Raw genomic sequence first — 24,115 nt, 5'->3', positions numbered from 1 at the left:
GCGAGCTCGGAGCCGCCGTGCCGGCCCGCCCGCCGCCGCTGCCACCGCCACCGCCACCGTCTCCGCCGCCTCCGAAGCCGCCCGAGCCGTGGGGAGCGCCGCCGCCGCCGCCGCGGGCCACCCCCGCCGCGCCGGCCTGGGCTCGGGCTGCCAGCGCCGCCGCAGCCGCCACCGGAGCCGGAGCGGGAGCCCGACCGCGCTGGGCTGGGCTGGGCTGGGCTGGGGCGGGCGCAGGGCGCAGGGGCGGGGGCGCGGGGGAAGACGCACGGGCGGGTTCGGCTCTGCCGGGGAGCGGCCCGGGACTGTACCGGGACCGGCGCCTCCCCGCTCCGCGCTGCCCTCGGCCTCGCCCCGGGCCCGGGCGGATGAGCCGCGCGCCCGGGGGACATGGAAACGCTGACGCTGTGGCTTCTCCCCTGGATATGCCAGTGCGTGTCTGTGCGGGCCGACTCCATCATCCACATCGGTGAGCGCGGCGGGAGGCCGGGCCGAGGCTGGGCGGGGGCCCCAGCGGCGCAGGGGGTGCGCGGCGTCCAAACTTGGAGGTTCCCCGGGTCGAGGGGCTCGGCAGGCGGTGCTCCCCTGAAGGGCCGCGCCACATTGCCGCGGGCTCCTCGCCGCTCCCCGGGGCTTCAGTCCCCGCGGCCTCTGCTGACACTTGGGGCCGCGGCTGCGGGGAACCCGGGGCTGGACGCGCGTGCAGACCTGCGCCCCTGGCGGGGCCGTCGGAGGGCTCAGGCCAGACCCTCCGCGCAGCTCAGAGCAGCGGGGGGCAGGGGGCGGGTACGGCCCGGGGTCTCGCCAAGTTGGCAGGGCAGGATCAAAGAGGCCCGACTGGAACCCCGAGTGAATGTGGGTGGGTGGGTGTTGTCAGCGTGTGTCTCTGTGTGTGCGCCTGGGACCGTGTTGGTGTCGCTGCGAGAGGGCGTTGGGGTGTGTGAGGCCATCTGAGCCTGTGTTGGTGCGTGCACGACTGTCAGCCTGTTAGAGTGGACACAGTGTCTGCCTGTTCCCCCGGTGTGTATCTGTGTATCTCTCGGTGTATGTGTGGGTGTGTGTCTATCTGGTGGTGGCGACTGCAGCCCCATCCTGCACAGTCCCAGAGTTTCCCGTGGTCCAAGTCTTGGGGGCCGGCAGACGGTCGGGTGGTGGGAGCCAGGCGAGAAGCGTGGGCGGTGGGGGAGGAGGGAGTGTGTGTGTGCGCGCGCTGAGCGGGAAGAGATGGATGGAAGGAGAGAACCCGGAGAGAAGAGGAGACAGAGGAGAGAAGAGAGCGCGCGGAGGGGGAATGTGTGGGAGTTGGTAGCGGCATGGGAGGAATCCCGGGAAGTTGGGCCGGATTGGGGGGCTGACAGCGGTTGCTTTGGGGGAGCCCCTCTGCAGTTGCCTTTCCGGAAGTTGGGAAAGACCAGCAAGCACGAGAAACTGGGGGTTGGGCGGTGTGAGAAGGCAGGGATGATGGGACAGGTGGGGCGGGGGGTGCGGAGGGGTGGTGGGGGACTAGGCCTGGGCTGAGTGAGCTGCAACGCCCCCCGCAGGGGCCCAGGGTAATACCTGCTTCCCGGCCAGTGGCGATAGGGGCTCGGGCCTCACGGTCAGCATTGCGGCTCTGGGTGTAACGTGGAACCGGGGCCTCTCTCCTCCTGCCCAGCCCCCAGCTAGGGGGATCATCAGGACCAGCTCTGGGACCGTGGGGACCCTCTGGGCCTGGCGAGGGGAGGAGAACTCCAGAGTTGCCCAGGCTGTAGGGCCAGGCTCTGGCGAGTCGGTCCGATCTCCGCTGGAGGCGCAGAGTCGGCCAAGGCTGTGCTAAGCGCGCAAAGGACCAGCTGGAGGCCGCCCTGGAGGAGCCGTTGGCGGTTCTAGAAGGCCCCTTCAAGAGCTGCTCTTTCTGGGCTCCTCAGCTCTGCTGGATCAGAAGGCAAGGGGTTTAGGGGTTAGGGGACAGTCCCGTTCCACCCCCCCACACCCCCAGCGTAGGCGCAGGAAGAAGCGGGGAGAGATGGAGGGAGAGCAGGAGGCGGAGCCCAGAGACCCAGGCTGGGCAGCGTGGCGCGGGATTGAGGCTGGGACTGAGCTGCCGGTCATGTAAGGCCCCTGTGTAAAGAAGCTTCATGGCGCAGGAAAGCCACTTTCGACCTGCCTGCTTAGCTCCACTCAAAGGGAGATGCGCCGGGCAGAATCGTCATTCAATCTTGAGATTGGGGCGGGCACACTGCCTTGCTGGGGAACTGGCTGGCTCTTGGGATGGGACTCATGGGCCCAGTCAGGGCATTTGGCTGCTGCCTGAGGCCACCCCAGCTTGGCTCAGTCCGCTGTGTGGGGTATGGCCAGGACATGAGGTGGCTTGGTTGTGAGACACGTGTGTGAACTGGTGGAAGCATGTGCGATGTGCGTGTGTAACTCAGGTCAATTGTGTGCACATGAACACTGTGTGGGGCGTATTCCTGTGCTGGCTGACCGAGGAGAGCGTTTAACTGTCCTGTCAAGCTGAAACCCCAGTCCATAACTCCCACCGCCTGGCAACCAGCCATTCTGCCAGCACCATGATCCGAGGGCCAACGAGGGGGTGGGGGTGGGGTGGAGTGGAGGGGAGAGCTCCTCGTTAGGCCTGGTCTTGATCCTTCCTCTCCTCCAGGTGCCATCTTCGAGGAGAACGCGGCCAAGGACGACAGGGTATTCCAGCTGGCCGTATCCGACCTGAGCCTCAACGATGACATCCTGCAGAGCGAGAAGATCACCTACTCCATCAAGGTCATCGAGGCCAACAATCCGTTCCAGGCCGTCCAGGAAGGTGAGTGGCCGCGGCGCCCAGGGCTAACTGGGCTGCAGCCTGCGAGGCGGCGCAGCAGTGGAGACTGGCGGGGTTGCGTCGGACTCGGCCGCGTGGAGCCCCCTGTGCGCTTGGGCAGCTGCGGTGCCACGCAGGGTGCGCGCGCCCTCCCCAGCGCACCAACGCAGGGGCGCCGGGAGTGCTCTGTGCAGCGGGGCCGGAGCAGAGAGCTTGTGAGCGCAGCGAGCCGGGCTCCTTGCCGGGCGTGTCGCGGGGTCGTGCGGCTCACATCTAGCTTGGTGGGCGCGTGTGTGCACCCAGCGCCGGCCGCGCAGGCGTGTGGGGCTCAGGGCCGTCTTTGTTTCTCCAGTGTCTGTGGGTGGGCGTGTCTGCGTGCCGGGTAACTGGTGTCGATGCACCTCCCCAGACCCCGATGGGCCGGGGTCTTTGCTGCCAACCGAGGAGCGCCCGGCGCCGGAGCCCTCCGTCTCCCCTCTCCGGAGCGCAGCCCAGTATGCGCCGCATTTCGCGCCCCGCGGCCCCTCGGTGCCTCAGGCGCGGCGTCTCTGCCGCGCTCCTTCTCCGGGTTTGGAGCAGCCGGTTTCTCTCTCGCTGTCCTCGCCGCGGGCGGAGGCGCCGTCGCCTGGGCCGGAGGTGGGCGCTGTTTGACCAGGAAAGGAGCCGAGATGGGCCAGGCCCGACTGCGGGGAAATCCTAGCCCGCGCCTGGGCCTCTGTGATCCGCAGCCTCAGCCTCGGGTCGGGATCGCCGGCGAAGGCAACAGGTGCGCGGCGGGGGGCTTTTGCTTTTCTCTCCTCTCCCGTTACCTCCTCCCACCCGACTCGAGGCTCGGCCCTGGAACCTCACACCACCTGCTTCCCGGTCAAGGCTGCGGGCTCTCTCCGCCCCTGATATCTGCCCAGCCTCTGTCCCTTTTCCTCTCCTCTGCCTTGCTCCCCGTCTCCGTGGGTTCTCCTTGCTGCCTGTATCCATGGGATCGACTCCGAAGCCCTGGCTCTGGAGTGCTGAGGATGGAGAGGCCCAGCTGGTGGCACAAGATGCAGGGCTTCAAGGAACCCACAGGACAGCGGTGCAGGGAGGAGGTGGGCTGGCGGAGGGCTCCAGGCCAGCTGTCCCTCCCCACATCTGCTGGGCCCAGAGTCCCCCTCCTGCCGTGGTTGTAGGTTGGCTGCAGGTCTCTTGGGTACCTGTGAGGATAGGGTGACTCAGTGAAGGCTCTGGTCTGGGTCCAGAAGGTGGAGCTGGTGCTGGGGAGAACTTTGTGCTGGAAGGAGGTTTTATTTTGAGTTTCTATTCTTGGGTGCAGCAGAGGAGGGAGAAGGCCCAGCTCTGGGCCTGAAGGTCTAAGGGTGTCTTGGGTGGTTGTTCAGCCCGGAGTCTTGCGTGTGTTTGGGGTGGTGGGGAGTGGGACGAGGCTGTGTTGTCTGTCACTGGAACTGCTGCTTCCAGCTTTGGCAGCTGTCCCTTGTCTGCTGTCCACTGAGGTGTGAGGAGGAGGAGTCCCTGTCCTTCTTGGTGTCTGGTCATGTCTCACCTGCAGTCCTGCCTCCACATGTGTGTCCCCGCCCCCCCACTGGACTTCCTTTCTGTGTGCCCTCATCACAACTCATTGCAAGTCTTGGGCTGGGATCCAGCCAGGGGAGGGCAGGGTCTCCTTAGACAGGAGTGACCCTCATTGGGGTGGGGATCTGGGGTGACACAGGCTTTTCCAGTTACATGCCATAACTTTCACAATGCCTCCTGCTCCCTTGACACTGTCGCCGCAGACTTGTGTCTGTGGACGTTCATTGTCTGTGTTGGGGAGCTCACAGTGTGATGGGACCCTGCCTGTGTTCCACACTCCGGCTTGGCTCCCCGACCATCTCTGCTGACATACCTTGCTTCCTTTGGCTGCTACTCTGCAGTGTGGAGTATTCTGTGCGCCTTCGTTTTGACCCATTCCCCCCTCCCCCCCATCAGCAGTTCCCTAGGGACTGAAGGTGACGCTCTTGCACAGGTCACCGTCTCAGGCAGGTGATGCACGTGAGTGAGCTGGGCAGCTGGGCCCTGTGGGACCTGGAGTGTGGGGTCTGGAGAGGTCGTCTCTGTTAAAGGAGCAGCTGTCACACAGCTTCAGCTGATTTTGCCATTTGGGAATGAAAATCCTAGTGTTGTAGATGTGCTGACTGTTTTTTTTAAAGAGGAGCCCCAAATCTGGACTTAAATGTAAAATCTGACTTTTAACTTTTGTGAACTAATCAAGTAATTTAAGCAACACAGCGCAAGCCAAACAAAACAGCTATGGGCCATTCAGCCTTCGAGCCCCGGTGCACCTTTGTCCTGGAGACACACGGCTCCGCCGGGGGCCTTTTCTGGTCGAGACTTGGCTTTTCTGGGTCTCAGTGTCTCTGTGTGTAACTGGAAGAGTGTTTCAGGGTCCGAGGGTGGCAGGCTGACAGTCTCAGGAGGGTGTGAGTGGGAGTGTGTCTGGACGCCCAGAACTAGGGAGTTGGATTCTGATGGCAGACAGTTGTCCAGGTAAAGGGACACTGACCAGGCGTTGTTGGGCTGCCCGCTGCCCAGAGAGTGTGTGCTGGGTAAAGCTGGCTTATGCTTTCAACTTATGAGCCTCATGGGCAGAAATCCACATTGTTATCCGTGACCTTGTATAGCCCTTGGATGTCTACAAGGGATGGGAGGACCCAGCCCCTCGAGGGCCTCGGGGAGTGCAGAGCAGTGCTCAGAGGCTCCTTCTTCCTAGCCCAGGGCTTGGCTGGGCAGGCACTCAGCTGGCTTGGTGTCCTTCTTTCTGTGCTCTGTGGGGTGCTGTCCATCCCGTGGCTTGGCTCTGCTTGATGGATACCTTCTTTCGCTCCTGGGTCTGGACAGTCATTGCAGCGGGACAGGGGTGGTAGACACAGTTTGAGTGGGAAAGGAAAGGACTTTTAGGGAGAGTGGACGTGGCCAAGGATGAAGGGCAAAGGCAGACTGGGGTTCAGTCTCCATCGTGAACTCCCAGTGACATCCTGGTGGATTCGGGACATGCAGGGATAAGAGCTTGGTTGCTGGAGCCCAAGAAACCAGGTTCGAATCCTGTTGGCCTCACACGCTGTGTGATCCTGGGGGAGTCAGCCCTGCCCTGAGCTTCTGTTCCCGTAGCTGTTAAAGGGAATAATCATAGTACTTGCCTCCTGAGATTATCGTGAGGATTACATGAGATGAGACGTATAAATTGTCTGCAGGAGGCCTGCGGTAGGTATTCAGTAAACACGAATTCCCTCTCCGTTCCTTGATCGAACTGTGCATCCATCTCAGCTTTTCTTGAGGCTGTTGCTACTTTCAGTTGCATCATTTCTTAAGCTAGTGAATTCCTTGAGAGCAGACCCTAACTGACCTTTTCATTTCCTGCTTTTTACTTAACTTCCCCCGATTATAAAAAAATGCATTGCTACAATGAGCATGAAGTAATTTAAAAATGTAAAAAAGGAAAAGGGCAATGCATGCTCATTATATAAAATGTGGAAGGTGCAGAAAAGCATCAAAAGACAGAACAAATCGTTCTGAATTCTACCACGTTCTGAATTCTGCTCAGAACGTTCTAAATTCTATTTCCTTCTAGTCTTTTTTCCCCTGCTATTTTGTAAATGCTGAGAGCGCCTATTCTGTTCAGTTGTATAACTGCTTTTTTCATTTAACTTATCATTGGCTTTTTCTGAAATCACTGTGAACTATTTGTAAACATTACTTTTAGTGGCTGTATATATTTTTCAATATTCAAAACAACTTATTTTTTTTAAAAAATGGAATCATTTGTGCTGAGATATGCTTAAGTATTACTGAAGAAAACAAGAAACTCTACTTTGATTTGTTGGTCCTGAGATTTATACCTACAATTTCTTCAGGCTGAATTTGTCCAAGCTCCTTACAAACCACCTTTTGAGACTGTTGGTCAGTTTATGTAAAGGAATGGATCACATTGAATGAAATATGCATTTGATTTAAAGTCAGCAAATGTTAACACAGACATGATATTTAAAGATTTTTTATTTATTCAGTTTTTTCCCCCCAAAGCCCCAGTAGATAGTTGTATGTCATAGGTTCACATCCTTCTAGTTGCTGTACGTGGGACTCGGCCTCACGTTGGACGGAGAAGTGGTGCCTCGGGGTGCTCCCGGGATCCGAACCCGGGCCGCCAGCATCAGAGCGCGCGCACTTAACCGCTAAGCCACGGAGCCGGCCCCAGACATGATATTTAAATCTCTAAAATGTATTTTAGATTTAGTTGGCAAAGTCCACATTAGCAATAAGTGTGAAAATTTGTCTTCTAGGTACTAGAAGAGACACTAATTTGTTAAATAAAAAAATTTCATGTTGTTTTAAAGTGCCTGCTCAAGTAGAAGATTATATAAATGCATAAAAGAACTGGCTGAACACGAGTCTATTCCGTTCATAGTATTACCTTTTACTGTAAGTAAAAGACTTGAGTTATTGAGTTATTGGTTATGCTGTAGATATATCTGTCATAGAGTGGAAAGATAACAATTTAGGGAAGAGGAAGAAAAAAGGAATGTATGTGAGGCAATATTCCTTATATTTATAATAAGCATAAAAGCATTTTAGGAAGACAGGGTAAAAATCACCCAAGTATAGCTTGGTGTTCACGGAATAAAACAATGGAACAATGGAATAAATGGAAAATAAAGCACAGTGAGCTTGTTGATGGCCATCTGGTGGTCTTGGTCATTTCCAATTGTCACTCCTAGCTGGTCATGTGCCATCCTGGTATATAGACATTCTGCTAGATGGTCTCCCTCCCTGAGCTTTGCTGCCTTTGGCGTCTTCCTGGGCTTCCGTTCAGACGGATCTGGCCGTTGAGGCCGTATCTGGGCAGCCTCCACTGGCAGACCCACCGTTCTCTTTGGGAGAGGGTTTACTGGTTCTTGCCCAGGAGACACTGTCGGGGTCTCCCTGAGTGTGATGTTAGTGTCATTAAAGATGCCTGTAGGCCCACCACCTTCATTCTCATCCACTTGGCTGCATTATCTTTCTCTTGGTGCTGAAACAAGTTTCACCATAAATTTAGCTGGTTAAAAATGGAAATTTATTATCTTACAATTGTGCAGGTCAGAAGCCTGACCTAGGTCTCACAGGGCTAAAATCAAGGTGTCAGCAGTGCTGATTCCTTCCAGAGGCTCTAGGAGAGAATCCATTTCCTTGCCTTTTCAGCTTCCAGAGGCTGCCTGCCTTCCTCAGCTCGTGGCCCCCTTCCTCCATCGTCAAAGCCAGCAGTGGTGGGTGAGGTCCTTCTCACAGCCCTTCTGTCATCACATCCCCTTCTCCGCCTCTGACTGTTCTGCTTCCCTCTTCCCAGGACCCTTGTGATTCCATTGGGCCCACCTGGATAAGCCAGGATACTCTCCCTGTCGTAAAGTTAGCTGATTAGCAGCCTTCATTCCATCTGCAACCTTAGTTCTTTGCTGTGAAACCTAACCTAGTCATAGTTCCGGGGATTAGGACGTGGATGTCTTTGTGGCCGGTATTCTGCTATCCCGTTAGCACACCTGTCCATGCTCGTCGAAGCCAGTGCATGTGGTCCACTCCCACTTTCTTCTGCGCGGATGACTGCCCTCTTGCTCACTGAGTGGCATCCTCTTGTCTTAGCCGGACCTGCTAGAGTCCCTTGGGACGTATGGCCATGTTTCCATGTCTGCCAAGCTCGCTCTGGAGATGGCATGCTGTAAGGCTGCAGGCCTCTGCAGACTTACCTGTGTTCTCCAGTGACACACCGACTTCCTTCCCTGGGCGTGGAAGCTGCTTGTGCCTAAGGAAGTTCCTAGAAGAATCTGCTTCTTGAATAGTCTGACTGTAAATTTGTGCCACCATGCAGGCCCATGGCCTCGTTTTCTGCCTGGGCAGGTTCTTTGAACTCCCCTCTTCCTCTTGTCCTCCACCTCGCCCACCTCGAGTCCAAGGTGGGGCCCTTGCACAGGTCAGCCCTACTTGGCCGCTACACAGAGCTCTGTGGCTCCCACGGGGGCTGCTGCCAGCTATGCTTCAAGCTGGAAGATGGCAGTGGCCATGGCCACAGGTGCTGATGGCCCCTCGCTAGAGTTGGGATGGGGACGGGGAACCATCTAGCTCCCTCTCTGGATTCCTCACAAGCCTGTGGCTGTGTAAAGGAATGACTGCCGTCTTCCCTCAGCTGAGCTCCCAGGTGTCAGAATTCTGCATCATTCTAGGGTCACTCCTGTGTGTGCACACACACGCATGCGCACATGCATGCACACATGGACATGCACACATACTTTCTCACCTTATAGACTATGCTCCTGCCCCACCTATGTCCTCATATTTTGGGTTCTAGAGGCTCCCGTTAGTATCTCTACTGCCATGGCCTTGCCCCCAGATTGGGAGGTTGGGCTTAACTGGCCGTGAACAGATGGGCACCTCAAGCCAGACGTGTGTGCAGGAGGCCAGAGGTCTAGTGAGACCCTTGTCCTCATGCTGCCTCTGAGCTGCCGCTGTTCCCATTCCTGGTGACATGGGTATGTTAACAACCTCCTGTCTAGAGTAGCACGTTGGGGCCATTTCTCCAGGTTTTTCTTGGAAGGCAGCTCAGGCCGTCCCTTAGCACTCAGACCCACATCTTGGAAGGTGGACAGATTCTTTCCAAATTCTGGTAGTTACCAGGTCAAAATCCCCTAGCTTTGTCTCCTCCAGCAGCTATCTTCCCTTTTTCCTTGGCCTTTTCACTACCCAGAAAATGCTGTCATCTAAACACTTGGAACATTGAGTCTGCATTGCTTGTTCCCAAATCATTTGTAAGCTGGTCTGATCCTAGATGTGAATCTCTTTAGACTTGGCTACCCAGGGAAGTGCCTATTTGGTCCTGCCCATTGGTTTTGTTCTGTGATTCCCTTTGTGTCAGTTGGGATAGACTAAGTTATGCTGTAGTAACAAACAATCCCCAAATCTCAGTGACTTAACAGAAATTTATCTCCTGCTCGTGCTATGTGTCTGTCATTGGTCAGCTTGGAGCTTGGCTCAGCATGGTCACTCAGCTTGAATATTGCTAGTTGCTGTGCCAGAGAGAGAGAGAGCTGGGGGGCGGGCAGGGAGCTTAGCCTGGACATGACCTGCGTCACTTCTTACGACTTATTGGCTGAAACTAGTCATGTGGTCCTAGCCAGTCATAAGGGGTCCTGGGAGCACAGTCTAGGAGGTACCTGGAGGGGAGAACTTGGAATATTTGAACTACACAAATACTTACTACCCTATGCGTGTCAAAACAGCCCTCCCATTTCCTTGGTGCCTCATTAAAACAACAGCAGCAACAGCAACAAAGGAACAAAAAACCAAGGCAGTTGTATAGGTATCGGATCCTGGTGGGCCCGGATCCTTGGCTTCCATCAGTTCCCCTTTGCCCGCTCGTGAACTGTCCTTCTGCTCCAGAGAGCTCTGGGCAGCCCTTTGGTATGGTAGGAAGTCAGGAAGCCCGGGTCCCCAGCCCTGGCCCGGCTCTCCCCTGTACCTTTCTCTGTCTCTACCAGTCTTGTTCTCTGTACACTGGGGCCTGGACAGCCGCAGCTCTCAGAAGACTGGAACTAAGTGCTTCCTAAGTAATGAGGTGAAGATTGGTGTCCAGGCCTGGCCATTGCCGGGGCCAGCACCAGTGAGCCCCTGCAGCTGGGCTTCAGTAGGTCTGTGCTTCCTGTGGCCTCAGTAGGGCTCCCTGTGGCCTGTTCCTCCTACAGACTCCCCCTGCCTCCGCCTGTCCCCTCCTTGCCCTTGCCTTCCCACAGCAGCAGGTCTCTCCCTCTTGCTTCAGCCCTGGGATGGGGCAGAGGCTCATCTCTCTGCCATGGGCTGGCCAGTAACAGCTCCTTTCTCGGGGAGTCTGGCCTCTCTGATAAGCATGGGGCCCAGGAAGGCGCTGGGTTCATGTCCAATATTCCGTCAGCTGGTTCTCCAAGGCCTTCCTCCCCGCCTATAAACAGCCAGTTTCCTGGCCAATGGCCATGGGTTGGGAAGAGAAAGACCCAGGGTTCTTCCTTCTGGCCTGAAGCACAGGCAGGATGGCTGGGAGTGATTAGAGGGCCCCCTTCTATCTGTTCCTGGGCCAAAGCTGTGGGCGGGGCAGGCTCCCAGGGCCTGAAGCCAGGGGCTGCCAGCTGGGGGCCCAGGGTGGTCCTCAGCCCAGGTGGCACTTCCTCCTCCATCCAGACCTGGGATATGTGGCCCTGGCTGGCCCAGTCTACCCAGTTCGCTTCCCTCAGCTCAGTCCTTCGCCAGACCCAGACAGAAGCAGCCACACGCTGCAGCTCCATCTGCCTGCACGTGGGTCTGTCCCCGGCCAGCGCTCAGCCTGGCCCTGCCACGCCTCCACATGAGAATAGACATGGTGCCCAAGAGCCGAGTTGGGGGCAGGAGTCTTGCCCCTGGACAGATTGGGGTTCCCGTCCCTGTTCCGCTGTCTGACTCTGGGCAGCTTCCCTCAGTGTCCTCGACCGAAAGACGAGGATGATGACAGAGAGGACAGCCGTGAGGGTCAGTTGAGGAAGTCACTAACAGGCCTCGCCAAGGGCCGAGCAGAGAGGTCGGGATGGCTGTCATGTTACCAGCCTGCGTGGTTCCGGGGGCTCCGAGCCTCCTTCCACTTCCTGGCCTGACTGGGCAGCCTCCGCCAGCCCCCGTACTACCCTGGGAGAGCTGGGAAGGAGGTTGGTATTGATGGTGTGGCTCATCCGGAGGCGGCCTGAGCCTCCTGTGGGGGCCGGGGCTCCGGAACCTGCCGACGTCGCCGCGCGATGTTGCAGTCCTGCTGCAGCTCTGCTGCTCTGAGTGCACAGTGTGGCCGGAATCCAGCCAGCCTGGCCCAGCCCCCTAGGAGCTGGCCACAGTGCAAGCATAACTTGCTCTATTTGATGCAGAGGGGTCAGGCACATCCAGGTTCAAATCCCAGCTCTGTGACTGCTTAGCTGTGTGGTCTTGAAAGGTCGCTCGCCCTCTCTGAGCCTCAGTCTCAAAGTCTGTGAAATGGGGCTGCCTTGGGGTTGTGGTGATGGATCTAGAGGGGTGGTGTATGCCTGGCAGGAAGAAGGCTGTTGGCAAGCCGTGGTCCATGGGGGCGCCCAGCAGAGGTGTGGTCAGCCTCATGCTGGGGTTAAGGGTGTGGGTGGTGGCACATAATACACTCAGTGGGCGTTCATTCTCCCTGTGTCCTGGCCACCATTTGTTCTGTCTTCCTGGGCCCCTGCCAAGGGTACATGACACCCCTTGGTCTCTGGGTGCTACAAGCCCTCAGATCAGGGCAGAGATGTGGCTTGTGCAGGCTGGACTCCTTCCCCATCCTGCCCTTGGCTGAAGCTCTTGGCTCAGCCTGTCCCTATGCTGGCCCTGGCATGGCCTCAGCCCCTGCAAACGGCCTCAGCCTGGACTGGCAGGCCGACTCCTCACTCTCCCCTTCCCACACGGCTCCTCCTGCTCGGTGCAGAGGTGGAGCTTGGAGGTCTTACCTTGGCTCTGCCTGCGCTGGGGCTGGGGGCTTTCTTCCATCTTTTTGTCTGAGCACCCAGAGGCACAGTGAGAGGGTGAGGGGCCACACTCCAGGCTCTGGTCTGGGTGGTGGGCCTGAAGCTCTGAGACCTGAACTGGGCGCTGAGCTGGACTCCCAATGCTTGTCTCAATGGTGTCCGTATGGAGGCTGGTGCCAGATGCTGAAGTGGCCCTGACCTGGCCCCAGGGCCCTTGCCACCTTGCCTGTCATGGACGCAGACATCCAGTGCTGCTCCTCGTCAGTCCTGGGTGGTGCCCGGCACACCTGCCCTCACTCGACTCTCCCCCAGAGCTCCGGTAGACAACCTGGCGGGCCGCCCATGGGTCCTGTAGGCTGCCTGCCTGGGCCTCGAGCTCTGAGGGGGCGTCTTTCCCTGTCACTTAGCCCCAAGTTGGAGCCTCAGCCCGGGGCTGGCTCGGGGCTTCCCCTGCATCCCTGATGAAGACTTTCGAGGGCTGAGGCATGACACTGCATGGCCCACAGCCCTGAGCCAGGGCTGCAAGGGTGCCTGTGGCCACTGTTCCTCCAGGGACAGGCAGGTGGGGTGATGGGCAGTGCTGAGGAGGGGGTACTATCTAGGAGGTGGGTCAGGTCCTCAGGCATCCTGTGGAATCTGGGCAGAGCACCCCTACCCTGCCTGTGTGTGTGCATGTGTGAGTGTGTATGTATATGTGTGCGTGTGTATGTGTGCCTGTGCGAGTATATGTGCATGTATGTGTGTATATGTATGTCTGCATGTGTAGTATGTGTGCCTGTGTGAGTGTATGTGTGTGTATGTGTGTATATGTGAGTGTGTATATGTGTGCATGTGTAGTATGTGTGCCTGTCCGAGTATATGTGCGTGTATGTGAGTGTGTGTGTGTGTTGCAGATACCCATGCTGCCCTGCACGTTCAGCAGAAAGAGTGAGTGGTTGCAGCTGCTGCTTGGAGCCCCTCTAGACCCCTCCTCTTCTCCCTCCTCCTGGACTTCCTTCAGGTCTCAGTTCAGATGTGGCATCCCCAGGGAGCCCCCCCAGTGCCCAGAGGAGGCTGGCCCTGCCATGTGCTCCCATCGCCCTGTGTTTGGTGAGGTCTCCGGGAGACTGTGGGCTGTGGTAAGGGAGGGACGCAGTCTCTTTTGTGCCCTGTTGTATCCCCAGCTCTAAGACAGCGCAGTTCAGTGCAATAAATATCATTTCTGCTTCCCTTCTGGGGAACACTCCTGGGCTGAGATGTGTGGTCCTGACCCTGGACCTCTGGGAGATCGCCCCAATGGGATGGTCATTGTGGTGGTGGCTGCTTGACTTGGCCAAGGTCAGGAGGAGGCTGTGGGCAGCAGCCTGGGCCCCGCCTCAGTGTTGGCGTCCCCTGTGGCACCTTGGCGTCATGTCAGTGGGGCGAGAGTGGGAGCCAGCCTGCCTGCCCACTGCAGGGAGCAGCTCTCTTGGGGTCCTAGCCGTGTGGGTCGGTAGACATCACAGGGTTCTGGTATCAGAGGTGGGAGAGGGCCCTGCAAAGCCAAGGCTGGGCCCAGGGATGGTCCAGAGTGCTACAGACTGAATGGTTGTGTCCTCCCCCACAATTCATATGTTGAAGCACCAACCCCCAGTGTGTGGTATTTGGAAGGGGGGCTTTGGGAGATCTTTAGGTTGAGATGAGGTCTTAAGGGTGGGGGCCTCCTGATGGGATTCATTATACAAAGACACCAGAGAGCTTGCCCTCCGTCCACCATGTGAGGACATGGTGAGAAGGTGGCCGTCTACAAGCCAGGAAGAGAGCTCTCACCGGGAGCTGAATCACCTTGATCTTGGATTTCCCAGCCTGCAGCCTGTGAGAAATAAATGTTGTTGAGGCCACCCAGTCTGTGGCATTTTGTTATGGCAGCTGATCTGACGAAGACAGGAGGGGATGGGCTGTGGGCAAACCCTGGCCTGGGGCCAGACGCTGTAGGAGCGGACTTCCTGAGGGAGTGGTGATCCCCTGCCCCTCCAGGGCCTGGGGACCCCTGCACCTCTGAGGATGCTGATTCTCATCTCTGACCTCCGTTATGCTGAGCTGAGGTCATCTCCACTGCACAGCCCTTTAGAGGTTTAAAGACAGCCACTGTGCCCCTCGAAGACTTTTTCAGGCTGCGCATTGTGGAGCCTGGTTGTTTCTCACCCGATTCTTTTCTGGACTTGTTCATTCGTCACTGCCCCCTTAACACACAGCCTCCCTGATGTGCCCCAGCATGGGGCTTCAGTTGCTGACCTCAGCTGTCCTGCCTGTCAGATGGGGACAATGGCACCTCCCCTAACAGGTTGTCTTAAGGACCAAATGAGATGATATCTGCACAGGACTTAGCCGGTGCCTGGCACCACGGAGGTGCTCGGTAAACAAGAGCCATGGTTATTTTCCTCATGATGTCGTCTGACCAGGCAGAGGGAGAGGGCTGGTCTCTGCTTGTTCTGGATGCTCTGCTGGTGTTAAGCACCTGAGTGAGTGCTGGCTCTCAGCGTCGCCTCCCGCTGGGGCCCTGGGTGAGCCTCTGGTCCTCCAGCGCTGGTGCCTTTGCCCAGGCAGGGTGATGCGTCAGACGCCCCTGCCCGGAGCGTGTGCGGTTGGCTGTTTGGCTCCAGTGTGTGACTTTACACGATGCCTTTAAAGTGCAGTTTGCTCTGTGGCTGACACTGTGTCACGGAGCAGCACTGAAGGGACACAGGGTCTGGTCAGATGGGCATCACTGACTTCCGCTAGCTGCCCGCATTTCCCCACCTGCCTCATCATGCCGCCATTTCTGTCCTTGTACATGCTCTTAGGTCCAGGCTCAGCTCCCCGGAGTCTGCGGAGGCCTGGAGCCTTTTCAGTTCATCCTCCCTTTAGTCCAGAGGCCTCGGGGACGGTCGCCTGGGCAGTGCCACCAAGGGAAGGAACGCGGTGGGCCTGGCAGCGTTTGTTCTGCTGCAGGCCCCTGGTGGTGGCCTGTTAAAAGTCAGAGATGTATGATACCCAGCGTCTGTGACACCTCGTGCCTGGGGCTGTGTGCGCATCTTCTAGGGACAACCCAGGTGGCAGGGGGATCTACACAGAGAGCAAAGGGAAGCAGGGATTGCTTAGGAAACGGGAAGGATGGGTGGAAGCCAGCACTCTCCTTGTTCCTGCCTGGCCTCCCACTATGCACACGACCCTCCCTTTATGCCTGGCCTTTGTCTGGTTCTTTCCGCCTCCACTGCCATCTCCCCAGCTTCGGCCTGGCCCCCTGCGGTCACTTTCTCACTGCTGCCTGCCTCCGCCCTCCCTTCCAGGCCTCTGTCCCTGCAGCAGCCAGAGTTATCCGAAAAATCTGTCCAATCACCTCCCTCTCCTGTTGCAGCCCTTCAGTGGCTCCCAGCTGTATTAAGAATAAAATCCAGACCCCTTGCCGGAGCCTGCAAGCTCCCAAGTACCCCAGCAAGGGCTGACTGCACCTGCTTCCCTGCTGCCGCTCCTCTTGACCTCTCTGCTTCAGCCACGTTGGCTTTTTTCCTGTTTCTCCAACAGGCGGAGCATGCTTCCACCTCAGGGCATTTGCACACGCTGTTCCGTCTTTCTGGAAGGCTCTTCATATGACAGGCTCCTTCTCAGCCTTCAGCTTTGCCTCAGATCTCACCTCTTCAGAGAGGCTCCCCTTAGCTCTAAGGAGGGCCCTTCTTATTCCCTATCAAAGCCTTCTTTTCCTTCTTGCCTGCTTCCTCATCTGCAAATATGTTATTTGTGAGGAGCATCAGGTCTGTGAGGACAGGGAAGTGTGTCTTGTTCACTGCTGAGTTCCCAGAGCCAAGACTGGTACGCGGCCAGTCATGTGTGCTCAGTAAAAGTCCCGGGATGGATGACAGGACAGATGGACCCAGGGGACCTCTGCTCTGAGACCCCCCCAAGCTCATGGTCCTGCCTTCACACCTGCCACCACGGAGGTTCCCATGGCATGTGGGGCTTGGGGGCTTGCTGCATTTGAAGCAGCCCCGTCCAGCCGCCTAAGGCCCACTTGTGCTGGCCCTTCTCTCCCGGCCAGCTTCTGGATTTGAAGATTGTTCTCGTGGTAAGAAAAGATAGGAGCCAACGGCACAGCCTCTCCCTGGCTCCTGTGGGGGCGTTCCAGAGTCCAGCGCAGTGGGTAGAGCCACAGGGAGGGGTTGCCCATGCTCACCGGCTGGAGGCCCCCCTTCGGGAAGGCCTGTCCCTGCCTGAGCTGCTCTGTCAGGGGCTCGGGGCGTTGGCCCGTCCACCCCCTCTGTAGCCCTGAGATGTGCCTGGGGGGTGGGAGTGGGTGGCGTGGGGAGAGTCTACACAGGGGAAGTGGCAGCTCACTCTGGGGGATGTGTGGGCTGATGGCTGTCTGGGTGTTAGGTGTGAGTCAGGACCTGGGTTTCCATTCTCATCTCCCACTTGGGAATCCTCTGGTGGGCTTGGGGGCCTCAGTCTTCACGTGTGTGAAATGGGGATGTCTTGTCCTAGCCACTGCCTCCTCCAGGCTGGGGCAGGAGAAGGGCCCAGGTGAGGGGGCAGCCACTGCAGCTCTGGGATGAGCGAGCCTGGTAGCTCCGACCCTGGTGGGGAGGGCATCTGCCAACATGCCCACCAGCACCCCCTTGGCGGGCGCCCCGGGGGCTGGTAAGCAGGGCCCACGGCAAGGATGTCACCGCCGCCTCTGCCATGTTGGCCTTTGAGGAAGCAGAAGCTAGATCTGTCCCTGTGAGCAGGGGCTGGAGGGGCTTTGAGGCTCTGTTGTTGTTAATGATGAAAACCTCATCAGGAGAAACCGGTGGGTCCGACTGAGCCAGGCTCCTTAGCTGCCGCCGAGAACATCGACTTCCTTAGAGGGAGGACAGCGCCCCCTGATCAGTACTGGTGAAGCTACAGGGAACTTCTAGGTGGCGGGGTCCAGCCGGACAGGGCTGCGTGCTAGCCTTGCCCTGGCCGTGCGTCTGGGACACTGTACATGTGCACAGCCCAGGACCCGCACACAGCCCACCAGGGCGTCTTCCTGACACCCATGTCTGGCTGGGCCCCCAGGGTCCCGGCCTGCAGGATGATGCCTGTGCTTGGCATTAGAGTCCTCGTGGTCTGGCCCTGGCCGGGTGTCCAGTCTTGTCCCTGCCGCATTCCCTGGTGCCCTTGCTGTGCCACCAGAGAGGGCCTTGCTCTCCCCTGACGGCACCCAGCCACTTGCCCCTGTGCCTCAGTCTCCCCTTCACCTTGCAGTCTCAGCTCAGTATGCTCTTCAGGAGGCCTTCCCTGACTGCTCTGCTCCCTTAGCTGGGGCTGGGCCTCCTCTTTGCTGCTACAGTGTCCTGCACATCTCCCATTGTGCCTTATTCAGCGCCTGTGAGGTCTGTGAGCGCAGACACCATGAGCTCTGCATCTCAGGACTCCCAGGCACATGCAGGGCCGGAGCGAGTGTTTGTTGAGTGGCTGTCTGACTGTACCTATGGCACATACATGTATGGGCCTGCAGACACATGTAGGAGTGCATCCTGTGTGTCCTGACGAGCTGACAGTCACACCCTGTGGACAGGCCGAGACCCCAGTGTGGGTGGTCCAGGGATCATCTCCCCAGAGAGCCCCTTGCTGGGGAGCCTCTCAGGTGGCCTGCTGGCATGCGCCATGAGGACCCCGCTGGGACTGCGGCTGAGCCATGCGCTCTGGGGTGTGTAGAGAGTTTCTACCTCCCATGGCCTGAGAGGAAGTTGTTGCCCCATATGCATTTGTGGGAACGCTAAGTTGGGCCATCTGGGAATACCACCTCTTAGCCTCACGTCAGGGAAGCCTGCCGAGGGTCTGAAATCACCCTCTGTATTAGCCATATTCATCAGGCCGGCATCAGAAACCCTCGTACTGGCCTAAGCAAAACAGGGATATTTGTTAGGCCTTGTAATGGGAAAGGCCAGAGGTTGTGTAACTTCAGGCGTGGCTGGATCCAGGGGCTCAAATGGTATCCCCAGGACTCTGCCTCCATCTTCACACCCTTGTCCCTGCCCTCCCCTGGGTGGGCTTCCTTCCCAGGCAGCCCTATTCACTCAGGGCCGCAGCTGTTGCAGGCTGATGTCTCATTAGCCCAGCCTCCTGCTCCCTCCTCGTGGGAAGAGGGGGACTATTTAACAAGAGTCTCACAAGGGTCCCAGTATGCTGCTCATTGGCCTGGCATGGGGACAGGCTCCTACCCTAATCAGTCCTGGTGTCAGGGGAGTGGGATGCCCTGACTGGCCAGGCCTGGGGCTGCGCCAGACCTTGAGCCGAGAGGGAAAGGGGCAGAACAGACGTGGGAGGTGTCACGGAAGAAGAGAGAGGATGCCAGGCCCACAGCAGTAGCATGCCCTCACACCTTCTCTTTGCCGCCCTCCGGGAGGGAGAGCAGCTGCTCAGCGTGGGGCTTCTCTGTCCCCGGGGCACTTGGCCCTGGGATTGGACTGGAAGCCTTGGGGCCACACCCGTGACAGGATATTCCTACACAGTGGGCTACAGGAGACCCCAGACCATGCTGAGTTGAACCCTCTCTTTGGGGCAGGCGGGGTTAGGAGGTGGCGGAGCCAGGCTCTGAGCTCTGCGATGTACCCGTGGGCAGCGGGGGAAGGAGACGAGGACGGGGGCTGGGCAGTTCAGGAAGACTTTCTGGAGGCTTGCTGGCCTGAAGGCCCGCCTGGCGGCTTTGAGGGAGGGAGGTGTGTGTTTCAGGTGAGCAGGGCAAGTGAGCTGAGCTGTGGGTGGGTTTTGGGGCCCTGGGGGAAGAGTTGGGGCCAGCCTGGTGGGGCAGGGGTGGGGGATGGGAAGAGGGGAGGTGGACCTAGGACCTGAGCCCCCTCCTGCCGGCTGTCCTGAGGGTCCCCGTGGGCATGGTGTGACCTGCACCTCCCTTTGCACCGCCAAGTCCTGACAGGAGGCAGGGCCTGATCCCCAGGAGGTGGAGCTCCCTGCTCCCTGGGCTCCTGCGGCTCCTGGGGGACTGCAGTGTGATGTGAATGTCCTATTTGCAGGGGGAGGGTGGGGCACTGGGTCTTGACCTTACACACTTGGCCCCCACTTTATATGTAGCCACAATGCACGCTCGTGGTCCTGGACTGAGCCTCTCCCACCAGGGCAGGTCTTTCCTATCCCCATGCACCTATTGTGGGCAGGGGTCTCTGCTGCCCTCTTCCAGATGGCCCGTTGGTGACCACACCAAGAGCTCACCCAGGTTCCAAGGGAGCGGGAGGGGTCCTGGGCGGGCAGGCAGAGACCTGGCTTTGCCCCATGCCCTGGGTGCTCTGCTCACCCTTCTGTCTGGTGGGGACACTGCCCCAGGCTACTGTGGACCCCAGGAGGCTGGGCCGGCCACCCCAGAACTGCAAGTGCCGGGAGGGAGGGCGCTGCCTTGTTGGCAAGTCTCCCGCAGCCTCCTGGGCAGCGTCTGCCCCACTCAGCAAGACTAATTGAATAGAAATCCTGCGCACACCGTGAGGCAGAGCTCAGGCCCAGCCTAATCTCGTTAGGAGGTCCCCTGATAGTCTCATTAGGTGGCTGGCTGCTCGGAGAGGTTTATCTCTGCCATGGGATGGTCAGGCCCCGCCCAGCTGCCCTGCAAACACAGGCCGGGCAGGGGAGAGGCAGTGCGGCTCAGCCGGCCACCACTGGTCCTTACTTAATCGGTTATGGTTTACTGGACTTAATTACTTTAAAATTATTAACTTCAGCTGGAAAGCAGGTGGTGGGGGGCGAGGAAGATATGTGAGCCTCCTTATGGAGTGTGAGGCCCGCCAGGGCTGAGGAGATGGTTTCCAGTCCAGCCAAGACCACTCTCTGGGAGACCCCTGGCAGGCTGCCCATCCTGTGTGCTGCGGCCAAGAGCTAGGTGTGGCAGGGACAGACAGGTGGGCTAAGAGTGTGATCCATGCTATAAGAGAACGAAGCCAATCTGGGGCTGTGGGAGCACAGATGGTGTGCCTAACCTGGCCTGGGCTCGGGAGCAACCAGGAGAGGCTTCCTGGAAGAAGGGGCTCCTGAGCTGAGTCTGAAGTGGAGAATAGGGGTTGGTCAGGTGAAGAAAGGGAGGCAGGCACTCCAGTTGGTGGAACAGTGTGAGCAAAGGCTCAGAGGTGTGGAATGGCAGATCTATGAGCTGTCCAGGGTTGCTGGGCATAGGTGGAGGAGGAGGGTACTGACAGCTGGCAGGGGTCTTAGAGTGTCCTCTCTGTGGTCCTGGCAGAAGTTGCCCAGGCTGTGGGGACTGAGCCTAGGGCAGGCAGGGGGTGCAGGCTGTAGACCATATAGGAGACTTCGGGGCTCAGAGCTGTACACCTAGATCTAGGCCTCGAGCTGTGAGGGGAGAGACTCATGGGGATGGCGAAAACCAGAGGGACAGTCGGCCCCCCACTCCCTGCCCCTGCAGGCCTCTGTGCTCTGGGCTCAGGGGTTGAGGGTGAGGGCTTGTCCTTGAGGATCCCACACGTGGGGCAAGCCCTTCTGGGAAATCTCAGGGTTTCTGCATGGCGTGGCCCATCTCTATAGGCTGGCTCCTGCCTTCCATGCCCACACCTGCCTGGTGCCCCATGGGGAGGAGGGGAGGAGAGGCAGGCTGCCGGGCTATTCTGGAAGTGCTGCCAGGCCCCTATCCTGGTGGGGGATCAGGGCCCAGAGCCCCACATTCCTGCTGCCAGGGGTGGTAGCCTGGGCTTCTCTGTTCCCAGCCACCCAAGCCGGGCCGGTCTTGGAGTCATTTTATTACATGTACTGTTGAGATGGCGATGGCTTATGACAAGAGCACTTGCATTTCACAGGTGCCAAAGCCTGAGGCCCCTGCCCAGGCTAGAATCAGAGCCGGAGACCGAGGGGGATGTGCAGCAGTGCACTTGGGAGCAGGAATAGGAGGCAACAACCAGGGACGCGGGGAGGGCCAGTCTGAGCTGGTCACTGCAGTGGGCAGCTGGGGCTCGTTCTCACTGGGGCTCTCCAAGAAGCCACGTAGACTGCCCCTCGGGTTGTCCCCCTGGTATCTATCCACTAGCTCATCCCCAGTGGTCAGAGTGGGCCGTGGGGTTCCCTCCCCTGCTGTTCCAAGTTTGCACAGCAGCTGGGCTGGACGGGCTCTGGTGGGCCCTCGTGGGGCCAGCAGGAGGCCCTGGTGCATGGGAGGTGCGTGCTGCCCCGATGCACCTGCATGCAGCTGGTCACCATGGCAGCAGGTCCACAGGTGGGGCAAGGGATGTGACGTGGGCCACAGAAGTTGTCTAGAGACTCAAATTCTCCAGGCTTGTCAGAAGGACCTAGTGGTGAAACATCAGGCGTCAGGACAGGGACTGTCCTGGTGTCTGGAAATCACATCCTACAGGTGTACTTTGGTCCCAAAAGAGGCTGGTAGAGGAGGGGCTGGTGCCCTGATCTCGCTCCAGTGCCTGGTGCCGTCGATAGACTCGGACAGCTCAGAGGCAGCAGCTGGCTCTGGTTTGTCCCTGTTCCTCCCCCAGCCTCTGGCCCAGCATGGGGCGCATGTCAGCCCTTGGCCACTTCTGGTTGGTGAAGGCAGGTGGGGTAGTGGGAAGTCCTTGAATGGCCTTGACTAGACGACAACCTGGCTGGGCTTGAATCCCTCCTCTGCCTCATGTTGGCTATGTGATTAAGGGCACGTTCCCCTTATGTTTCTGAGCCTCAGTTTCCTCATCTGTAAAATGGGGACACTCACATCTACCTTGAAGAATTGTTCATAAAGTCCAAAGGAAGGGTATATATACAGGGCCTGTATACAGTAGGTGCCCATTCGTTCCCTGCCCACATGTCTACCAGGGGTTGACACTGTGCCGGCCACTGTGCTAGGTGTGTGAGCACAGCAGACCCGGTCCCCAGCCTCAGGGATCTGAGACGAGTGTCAGTGTTCAGGCTCCACCCCAGAGATCCTGATGTCACAAGCCAGGGTGGGGCCCGGGCCCAGTATTGCTTAAGAGCTTCCTGGGTGGTGCTCATGTACAGCTGGGACCAGCCAATCAATCCTGGCCCTTAATGATGGAGAGAGAGATGCTGAGGGCTGGGCGTGGCCGCCTGGATCCCTCCTGGCTCTCTATGCGTGAGCTAACGGGGGTGCTCATCACCACCGATTTCCTTCATCACAGCTCCGGGCATGCTCCTCCAGTTCAGACTGAAACGCACACTTCTGCTTCCCAGGGAAGGGTCCCTGGCTGGGCCATGGACTGTCATTTGGTCCATCCCTCTGTCCCAGGCCCCTTGGTTTTCCCTCCCCAGACACTCGGCTCTGGAATTCAGTAGAGGGAAGACAAGGGGAACCAGCCGTCACTAACTCTGAGACTGGGGTCTCCAGACAAGGGCCCCCTCACGTTGGCTGACTTGGGGACCACCTCCTTTTCCAACTCCGGAGCCTCAGCCTCCAGATGTTGTGTAGACCCAGCAGAGCTCTGAGCTGAAGATGGTTCACATTCTCTGTAAAGCGTATTCCTCTACAAGGAGTATTTCATCTCATTTTATCAGTAACATGGAGCAGTGGAGCGGTGGGGTGTGCATGTTCTAATTCATAATTTTACAGTGATTTAAAAAAACTCAAGATATTGTTTTTCTTTCCATTAGTGAGATGGTGGCAGGCAGTAAGCCTACTGTCTTTTTATAATCGGATTTCAATTGTTTTAATTATACAGCCCATATTCTCCAAGTAACATACCATCCCTGTGAGTTAATGGGCTTTGAAATCTCCCTTTGTTCCGTACACTGTAGACACAGATTTTTTTCTTAAATGATTTATTTTATATATAGATATTCAGAAAACTAGCTATGAGGTAGCTTCAGATGAGTATTGGGAGGTTCTGTTATGTGAGAAGAAGGCAAATAAATGTCTGCAGAAAACCTAGCCCCAATTCCTGGATGGAATTCCAGCATCTCTCGTCTCCGGAATGAGATTTTAAGAGCACAAGTGATGTAGAGAGCTGTCAGCGTTGCTCTGACCACAGCAGAGAACATTCGTGTGCTTATAAATTCTTCTGTTGATCCTTCAGTGGGGATATTAGAAGGGGAATGTTTATTCATTTGTTATTCCTTCATTCACTCATTCATTTGTTCATTTCTTGAGCACCTACTGTGCGCTTGGCCTGGAACTTGGGGATACACAGCAAGGAGAGTCATGATGTTTATCCTTAAAGAGCTGGGGCTGTCCTGAGAAACACTTATACATATGATTCTCAAGTAGAACCTTTCCAGTGGTCAGTGCTCCCTCGGATTGGGCTGCTGGGCAGGGCTCACAGCGCACCGGCCCACCCTCTGCTGCTGCTCACGGAACCCTGAGGAGGGTGCAGTCAGGGTGGTTCAGGCTGCCCCTGGCAAGGAAGCAGCGCGGCTCCCCAGGGCTTCCTGGAGAGTGGGCTGGGCCGGGCCAGATCACCTGGGCTCCAGACCCAGAGCACCCCTCAGCCCTGCCCTCCCCACTCTGTCCTGAGGGCTTGGCCCTGTCTCAGGCCCTCCTTGGGTATCTACTAGGGCCCAGCTTTGGCTCAGCCGAACTCTTAACCATGTGAGGTTGCCCCAGTCAGGCCAGTCGAGTCTCCAGAAGAGACTCCTGGATTGATGGCCATTGTCTGGGGACCCAGTGGGTGTGTGTGTGTTGGGGTGTGTGTGTGTGTGTGTGATTCAGCCTCCTTGGTTCCGCTGGTCTGGGGCTGAGACACCCCTGGGATCAAGACCTGGCTGACCTGGAAGTGCTGTGTGGCCTTTGTGAGTCACTGCCCTCTCTGTTTCTGACGCTGGCTGTGGCAGCGTGTGCAGTGGTGCCTCTACTGCAGTCTCAGGGAGACGTGCCCTCCAGCGTGAGGGCAGTGCGACC

General features: G+C 57.9%; 1 protein-coding gene across 1 annotated transcript in view; it reads left to right on the top strand.

The window, feature by feature from the left end:
• The first annotated feature begins 347 nt into the window (after nucleotides 1-347).
• The window catches only part of GRID1 (glutamate ionotropic receptor delta type subunit 1), a 707,967-nt gene continuing 684,199 nt past the window's right edge, over nucleotides 348-24,115 (top strand). The window contains exons 1-2 of the mRNA XM_004432480.3: nucleotides 348-466; nucleotides 2,639-2,794. Coding sequence (XP_004432537.1) covers nucleotides 388-466; nucleotides 2,639-2,794 — 235 coding nt within the window. The 5' untranslated portion in view covers nucleotides 348-387. The remainder of the gene's footprint in view (nucleotides 467-2,638; nucleotides 2,795-24,115) is intronic.

This window comes from Ceratotherium simum, chromosome 6 (assembly GCF_057802395.1).
Source record: "Ceratotherium simum simum isolate JZ-2026a chromosome 6, ASM5780239v1, whole genome shotgun sequence".
Taxonomy (NCBI): Eukaryota; Metazoa; Chordata; class Mammalia; order Perissodactyla; family Rhinocerotidae; genus Ceratotherium; species Ceratotherium simum.
This window is presented reverse-complemented; position numbering and strand designations above follow the sequence as displayed.